The 9,133-nt window shown below is 42.9% G+C and overlaps 1 protein-coding gene across 1 annotated transcript; it reads right to left on the reverse strand.

The window, feature by feature from the left end:
* Positions 1 to 1,981: 1,981 nt before the first annotated feature.
* Positions 1,982 to 8,443, reverse strand: nrsn1l (neurensin 1-like). Its single transcript, XM_029248437.1, has 3 exons — positions 8,319 to 8,443; positions 4,625 to 4,831; positions 1,982 to 3,379 (listed from the first exon to the last, which is right to left on the reverse strand). Exons 2-3 carry the CDS (start codon positions 4,820 to 4,822, stop codon positions 2,987 to 2,989), a joined length of 591 nt encoding a protein of 196 aa, XP_029104270.1. The 5' UTR covers positions 4,823 to 4,831; positions 8,319 to 8,443; the 3' UTR covers positions 1,982 to 2,986.
* Positions 8,444 to 9,133: the final 690 nt, after the last annotated feature.

Consider the following 9,133-nt stretch of genomic DNA (forward strand, 5'->3'; position numbering starts at 1 on the left):
GTTTTTCTTTTTCTCGACGTTTCCGACAAACGAGATTTCCTGCAAAACGAAAGGCGTCGCGGGTGAAGGAACTGCGAAGGATGCACCTGGTCCAACACCTGCAAGCGTATTCGTAGAAAATGAGAAATAAATTTGTTCGCTCCATTTTATTCTAAACGTTGATAATTTCGCAGAGCGCACATTTATTCAGCTATACGAATAAATAAAATCGACATTTAGGTTACAGTTTTAGAATGACCGCGTTCAGACTTTTCCAAGTTGCCATGTTCTGTTTGCACATGATACATGAGAAATATATATTTTTTTAAAGACACGTTTCCGTCTTCTGCATTTGCGAAGTGGTGTTTTTTTTCCTCCATGTTTTCAAACTTTTGCTGGTCCACCTAAACACAGCACTGCTTCTCTGCATTCGCTGCTACGGTACTTTGTGCATGAGGTGTAAAAAAAAAAAAAACACTTGGACACACAAGTACTTACAATTTTGCTTTTCTAAAACGCCATTATAACTGATGTCAGAGTGAAATTTACCCACAGAGCTTTTGCGTAAAAATAAAAATTTTAATCGGGTACGACTCTACGACTGTTATACAGAAGTTAACTTATATTTAAGTAAATTTAATGTTATCGTCTATAGTGCTATGACAACTAGGCACTACTACAAAAATATAAGTAAAATGATCTTTATCAGAGATCAAGTGTCTGCAGGGTTTTTTTCGGTACAAGGTCAGCTTACATAGTATTAGCTAACTCAGTTTTTATTTTTTTACGCAAGGCAGCCACCATTTATATATATTTATAGGGTAAATGGACGTAATAAGATACAAAACACACGGACAAACATACACGTTACGTATATCTTACTAACATGTAACATAAGAATTTGTGTATATTGAGAGTTGAAACAGCACCTTCAATATTGTATTTAAAAATTTATTTCGTGGTCCTTAGATAGAGACCGCAATTAAGGTTTTCCTTCGATTATTATCTTGCTTTTTTTCTCCGTATGATTTGGCCCCGATTCTAAAGTGTTTCACAATGCTTTGTGTCAGGGAGAAATTTTTTTTTTTTTAAAACTTTGCATAAAAAATGACATTGAAAGTCATTCCCTCATTTTCTGGAAGGTTCTGTTTTTCCCTACTTGCCATGGAAAATGTGCTTTTGTACCTTTTGGAAACATGTATATTCAACAGTGACATCTCATCATGGGCTATGTGCGTCTCGCTGGCTTTCTCACAAACTCCCTGGGTGACAGCATGTGGTGTCAAGTGTCCACAGGTGAGCGATCGCTGTCAATCACACACGGCTGCCAAGGACTGTGGTATTTATACTCGCATGAGGCAGTGTTCACACGCTTCTTTGGCTACTGGTAATACCTGGGATGTGTAGTATGACACAGTTTATAAAGGGCTTCAGTTTTATTTTATTGGTTTTTGGTGCATATATTATACCTAGGGGAGATGTTGAATCTGTCCGAATTTGATGGTCTTTAATGGTTAGGTTGGATATATATATATATATATTTCTATGAGATGTATGATGCTTTGGAGTAAAGCGTCTGCTAAATGAATAAATGTTAATATATGTATATATAAGTCCCCCGCTGTGTAACAGTATGTTTATGATGTTGAGCTCAAATCATTAAGACAACAGGTGGGCCTCGACTTATGACAGGGCTGCCCTTTGACCTTGTCAAAGTAGATTCTGTTTTAAGTTGCAAATCCCCTTACACCGTATAATATAAACAATAAGTATATATAAACAATTACATGAATGCTACATTGTATAGTAGGGCTTTGCTGTATTTTTTAAATAATTTCACACATTGGTCATGGTAAGATAACACACACCATCTGAATCCGCTTATCCCATGCGGGGTCGTGGTGAGCCGGAGCCTAACCTGGCAACACAGGGCGGAAGGCCAGAGGGGGAGGGGACACACCCTGGACAGGACGCCAGTCCATAGCAAGGCACCCCAAGCGGGCCTCGAGCCCCAGACCCACCGGAGAGCAGGACCCAATCCAACCCACTGCACCACCGCGCCTCCCTTCAGGTAAAATACCACTAGAATACTAGTAATATACAGAACATTATTATAATTTTCACGCTGTTTTCTTTTACTTTTTCTTTTCTGCACCATCAGAATACTCACTTTTTCACTTATAAGCCATTGTGGAAAAAAGCTCTGTAAATAAAACATTGCTGTCAGTAAAATGCCATCTCTGAGAGCTCCAATGTCGTAAGTCGAGGATCACCTGTAGTGGAAATTTCTTGTGTTTTTCAATAAAGGAAAAAGTGTGTTCCTGTGGCTGAGAGCAGTGCAGGGAAATGTGTCATACATCACTATTTAGCATTCAGAATAATAGTTCAATCTTGGTAAAGATTGATTTTTTTCTTAAGATCGGTACCCAATACGGTTGGCAGACAAAATGATGTAAGAGGTAGCTAAGTAATGACATGAAATTGGCTTTGTACACGGTACAAGCATTTCCACCCCTTTAATGAATTAACAAAATCAGTGTACAAGTTTTTTTTATACTGAACGTAATTCGTCTTGAAATAAATTTAAACTTTTGCTATTCATGAAATACCGTGGTTCATGTAATCGTGTCACTGCACATATATGGTTTGCGTAATTTTGCTGTCACTCAGAAGAGCGCAGAGGTAAAAGTCAGTAATGTGGATATAGTGGCGAAAAGGCAATATTTTTCACTATACTGATGTCTGTACGATGTCCTCAACTTGAGAACCGAGACAGCATTCGCTCACGGAAAAAATGCAATTTTAATGTTTCGGATAAAAAAGGCACAATAATGGACGTAACTGGGAACGAAAAATTGGAGAGGGCCAAGGCGTTTATGTATGAATTAATACGGTGCTTCTGGCTGGTTCTACAGGTTGTCTTTTGAGCGGTACCAATTTATTAGCTGAACTATGTAAGCTGACCGAAGGGAACACACCACAGCTACAGTACACTCAAGGGGGGGGTTCAGGAGGGGGGCTGAACGTTTTGCACTTTGGACAGCGTGACGGGGACCTTGCCCTCCCCCGGGCCTGGTGCCTTGGTGATGGGACGGGCGGCGGCCTGCAGCTCGGCTATCCTCTCCTTGAACTTGTCCTGCAGGTACCTCTCCTCCCGGGAGTGGCTCTGGGCGAAGGCGAACAGCAGGAGGCCGCTGGCGGCCAGGGCCCCTCCTGCGCAGAAGAGGGCGGCCCCCGCCAGCTTGCTCACGTGCAATCCGCGGTTGAAGCGCGCGGCGCTGGCGTCCACAAACAGCAGGTCACCTTCACCGAAGGCTTCCACCTTAGATGGTATGGCGTAGCCAGCGATGAGAAGGATGAGCCCCGTCATCAGGATCAGGGTCCCAAGCACAAGAGAGACCTTTGGGGGCGCAGACATGAAGGGTTAACTATTATCTCCACCAGGGGTGCCACCACTCAGCAAGCCATCAGTAGCCACAGCATGTTTCAACTTTTGCTCATCCATAGCTCAAAATGTATTCATGAAGCTTACGCTTTTCTCTAATGGGACTCACAAGGTTAGGCTATTTACAATGATTCATCCATTGATACAGCTGGGTAATTATTACTGGATCAAGTTTAGGGTAGTACTTTGCTCAAGGGCACTACAGCAGGAGGTCCAAAGCTGACATCTCTAACCACTATGGAACCCGCTGCCCCATAAATAAAATAAATAGTAGTAACTTGCTTTATCTGGCTGTAAAGTGTAAATTGGATGCTAATTAAGATGTATACTCTAAAAAAAGAAGGACTCTTACTCCTAAGGAGTAGCCATTGGTATCCCTGTCACTAAAAAAGACACTCTACAATAGAGTTTATTTAACCAATCTCAATGATGTAACAACAGGAGCCTAACAAAGACTTGAACCAACACCCACCAACTCTGTCTGGTGTCCAAGATAATTAGAGACCGACTCTTTCTTTTCCCCCATGGTTAAATTTCCTCCACTGCTCCTTCCCTTACTTGACATTTCAGTCATAATGGAAGCCAGTGTAACAGTGTAGGACCAAAGTCACTACATACATGACTAAACTAACAGCTTATACATACATCACTAAACTAATTGTCCCTGTCACCACATTAGTAGGCCCAAGAATATTGAGAAATCAGTGGTTCTTGGACCCCCAGAGGTTTATTTTTCTCTTTGCAGTTGAGAGTTTTTGTTTTCCTCTCCTCAGCTGACAGTTGGCTCAATCTATAGTTAACTATTACTGTTGCTTTTCATACCCTGTAATATTAGATCATTCACAGTTTGTTCGGCACTCTCTGTCATTTTGGTTCAAAGATCACTCTATAAAAATCAATCCAATTGAATTTCAAAGCTGTCTTCCTCAAGCCTTCAAGACTCCAGCAGCTGCTGAATACATGGACTGCATGCCTATCACTTGGGACTAGGCATCCATGAGCACTGGTCTCAGTGGTGTATCCTGGCCAATGCTCATGGAGGCAATAAAACAAGCCCCAAGGAATACAGATTTAATGAAAATGAGGCATGCATGTCCCATTTCCTTATATTACAAAACTAAATATTTGGTGGCCCATTAAACAAGCAGTTGCTCTTTGTTTAGCACTTAGCGTTCAAAGACAACTCAGGGACATCCTTACCTTCCAGAAAACAGAGCTCCACCTACTCGGCGATCTCTTGATCTGAAAATCCTCATCGTGCTCCCAGATCGATGCGGTACACTCCTCGTAGAACTGGTGCAGGTAGGAGCGGACTCCAAAGCGTGGGTAGCCGCAGTGGACCGCACCCTGCTTGGGTTCAGTGTGGCCGGACCCGCACATCTCCGAGCAGGAAGCCATCCCTCACACCTGCGGATACACACGTGAGGAAGTCACAAGAGCCTGTTTGACTCCTTCAAGCTCAGAACCTCTGTCTGGAACATTATATTCCTTCACACCAGCCTCCAACACCCTTGGAGGACAACATCCCACTGGCAGGTTCTGCAATATCCTTTTTGAAAGCTTCATAAAGACCATTTCCATTTTAGGTATTTGTCCCTTACTGTTTTTTGTATTTATTGATGTCACTGCCTTTTTGATATATGCTCATGTGATAACGTTAGTTGATATAATGACACCTTCAATCTCACATTGTCTGAAACTGCTCATCCCGAGTGGGGTCGCGGCGAACCGGAGCCTAATCCGGCAACACAGGGCGTAAGGCTGGAGGGGGAGGGGACACGCCTCGGACGGGATGCCAGTCTGCTGCAAGGCACCCCAAGCAGGACTGGAACCCCAGACCCACCAGGGAGTGGGACCCGGCCAAACCCGCTGCACCACCGCACCCATGTACATTCAATCTGATATTAGCAATGTTAATTGTAACTCTAAAACTTTGTGGGGTGAAAAAAATGTTCACGAGTACATGACTTCTTATGGGGTTGAAGAGCTCCAGTTCTTGAATCCTCCAAAGTCTGCAAGTTCTTCAGTTAGCTCTCAAAAGAGAGAGACAGAATTACATAAAAAAAAAAAAAAAAAACACTATTTACTGCAGCCAAGAGTGTGATGTTTGTTCTGGGAGAACTGCCATGCTTTTCACTCTGAATCGATGTAATAACCAGAGCTTTCGTGTTTTTTTCCAGTTGAATTTAATTTATTTTTACAGAGCCATCTTCTCACCAGAATTACCCAGAGCACTTGAATAACACTATTGGGAATGATACAATGTTATGGGGTGTGATGAGCAACTACAGAGTGAGCCAGCTGTCAGCTGAGGAGAGGAAAACAAAAGAAGTCCTAACTGAAAAAAAAAAAAAAAAAAGAAGATTAAAACTCTGGGGGTCCAAGTACCAGTGGCTACCCACTCCTCCTATGTATAGTAATATTGATTTTTGCCATAAATTTTAAAACATCTTTCAGATCTGGTCCTTACCATATTATTATTATTATTATTATTATTATTATTATTATTATTACAGTATACTTTTAAAATCTTTTTTTCTTTTTCACTCCATATTTGGCCAAAGTTTCCCATCTCTAAAAAATCCATAACCTCTACATCACGTAGGTATGAAACAAGAGAGGACATGATTGCTGAAGACATATAATCAAACCAAAAACAAATGAAAGACATTAAGAATAACTTACAGACCCACATGCTGCAAACCCTGTCCATGTGTGACTGGTTCACCCGGGTGTCAAACCCAATCGACATTTATGCGTGAACATCGCAGCCTCCGGCCTGTGAGGCAACTGACTGCCCACACATGAGTCAGCGATCAGATGTGGCTGCAGACTCTAGGGATCTGCCAGTGCCACTGGGACCGGTAGGGGTAATTCCATCTGTTGTGTCCCCATAATGCAAAAATGCAGATGCATTACTGGAAATGATTCGGTCAGTGTGGCGTTTGGTTTGCATTTCATTTTGGGACTGAGAGCAAAATAACAAGTGAACTCTGCTTAATGGGAAACGAGGGCCAGATCTTAATGCACTTCTCTAGTTTTCATGTAGCTTTTTAAAGCACCCCATCATCGCCATCATGTCTGCATTGCTTATGTATAAAGTGCATTCAGTTAGAATACTAACATTTGCAGAAACATTGTGATACAAAATTTGATACAAATGTCCTTCCATATCACTGCACAAAAGACAGCTCAATTATATGATAGCTATAATTTAATTTAGTGTTCTTTTCAAGATATTGTAATTCTAAAAGAGAGCTATTATATGGTGATTCTACTAATGTTAGCAAATGCTGCCTATCATTTTGAGACTCTTTATTCTAGAGGAGGGACCGTTTGCTTTATATCAGATATTATCAACCAAAGTGGCTTACCAGAAATCATAATTTCAATGTAACATCGGACTTAAATATAGACTGAGTGGACTGCTCAGTTAAATTACCACAGGATGCTTCCGGGAACATAAAATTATCCTTTTAAAATACATATCAGATTTTTTTCCTTAAATTCTCTGTTACTAGATGTCCTTTACAATATTCATAAGTTCACAAAAAGGGCACCTTGCCTAGAGTTCCCTTCATTATTATTCAGAATGCTGGTTTTAAATGCTGCAGATGGATGCTGGGCAGGTACAGAAACATGATGAGGTCAAACTTTTAAAGGGAGCCATTGTTACATGTAATATAAGCGTTTAATCTCCCGTGTAGTCTGTAGTCACATTCATGCATACAAAAGGCTGATTCTGCAAGAACATCCATAAATCAGAGCTTACCGACTTTTTGCCATAATGCTCAAAAGCTACAACCATACAGTCATAATTTCTATGAGCAATTGCCACTGTGAGATAAAGCATATCTCTAAAAAGTCACACAGACCAAGACACATTATTACCAAGATGCCTTTTCTCTCGAGTGTGTTATCTAACACATGTGCAGCGGAATCATCAGAATGACCTCACCAGGAAGTAAGACCCCTGTTCTTACATACAGTACATGTTTTTGATTGCTTCGCAAAGTATTGCTTAAAGAATAAAATGCCATGCATTGCACAGCAAAATAAAAGCAGCCCATTCCTTTTGCAGGACTAAACGATGAAGGTCTAACTCACCCCAGATATGCATCATCAAGCCAGCAGGCAGCATTCTGGTTACTGGCTGTTGCCTCCTCCTCAGTAGGTCCCGGGTTCAAATCCTACTCCTGCTGTCATGTGCTTGGTTGAAGTACCTGAACCCTTGAACCCTTAATTGATACACTGCCAATACCCTGCTGTGCAAATGGGTAAACCGTTGCAAAGCAGCAAAGTTCATTAAGATTTGAAGCCCCCCCTTGGGCAAAAGTATTATAATAATAATAATAATAATAATAATAATAATAATAATGAGGTCGGGTGTCACATCATGCCGTGTTAACAGTGTGTACAACGTTACACCGCCGGACCCCACGCCGTACAAGCAAGTGAGCGTCCGCGTCCACCGTCGCTCGCGACCCCGGCGCTGTCCAGCGTGCTGAATCTCCAGCAGCGCGCGCCCCCCCACCACGCCGCCCCACGCGCAAGGCCACCGGCTGTCGCGCGCATCCCAGCGACCAGCTCGCGCCGTCGCGCACCGTGGAAGGGCAGAAAGCCCGTTACCGCGACTTCGCGATCGGGGTCCGAGATTTTTTACCGAGCCTCGGTGCCGCGCCAGATCATGAAGTCACATAAGAAAAAGGCTGAAATCGAGCTCGATGACACAAGGCTAAGGAATATCATAATCATAATCATATACGGATCGATGTCCCCAGCTGACAGTGAGTGAGTGACTTGGCGACGCGCAGTCACAGACTCACACCCAGCAGTGCGCGGGGAACGCGAAACAAACACGTCAGTCCCAGAGCTGCACTATGACTATAAATACCTGTCATTACCAGCCCGGACTGGAGACCGACCTCTCGCTCCTGCTCCTGCTCCTGCTCCTCCTTCCGCTCCCGCTCCTCACGCCGTTCCCATCGCTCTGCGCGTCTCCTGTCGCCTAGTCCGATGTTTTTTTCTTTTTTTACAACGCTCATCGAGTTGCGCGTCCCCGTGCGCACGCGCGCGCCCCGCGCGTCAGACACGGAGAAACGCGCGAGTGGACGGCTGCGCAACTTCATCATGGCACTGTGACGTTGAAATGATGAGCAGCTGTCAGTGTCAGCGACGCCTGCCATCGCATCGGTATATTTACCTGTCCCTCCTTTAAAATGACCAGGTAATTAGCATAAAATTTGCATAAAATGTAACACACTAAGTACAAGGTCACCGCCGAGGTCATCACCGTGTCTGAATAGGTGTACTCACTGTCTGTCGCACTTTGTTTATCGCAGCAAATCGGAGTAACTGTGTATAATTGTTTAAAAATATACCAGCAAGTACATTTTTGTACTGGAAATGTACACTTAAGATACATGCATTGCTGTAATTTACTGTTATTTAGGTTGGGTTTGTGTCTTCACCCAGGGGGGTTTCTGGGAACAAAAGTACCTGCAGCTAAGAGCAGCTCCTCTATTATGGGCACTATAAATTTTCTTTACCCTAATCTTTTTCATTGAAGCCAACGGGGAGGAAGTCATAGGGTGGTAAATCACAGTATTAAAATCAAATAAAGTATAGGCAGGGCACCAACTATCTTAGTGAAGCTGCTGGCTTTGACTCTGAGGTTGCAGGTTTGAGTCCCACCTCCTGCTGTGGTAG

The sequence above is a fragment of the Scleropages formosus genome, chromosome 23 (assembly GCF_900964775.1).
Source record: "Scleropages formosus chromosome 23, fSclFor1.1, whole genome shotgun sequence".
Taxonomy (NCBI): domain Eukaryota; kingdom Metazoa; phylum Chordata; class Actinopteri; order Osteoglossiformes; family Osteoglossidae; genus Scleropages; species Scleropages formosus.

Bases quoted from the DNA above. Each gene is read 5' to 3' on its own strand.
- nrsn1l (XM_029248437.1), bottom strand. From the start codon at position 4,822: ATGGCTTCCTGCTCGGAGATGTGCGGGTCCGGCCACACTGAACCCAAG. The intron at 3,380-4,624 runs GTAAGGATGTCC...GCGCCCCCAAAG, and splicing joins GGAGCTCTGTTTTCTGGAAG to GTCTCTCTTGTGCTTGGGAC.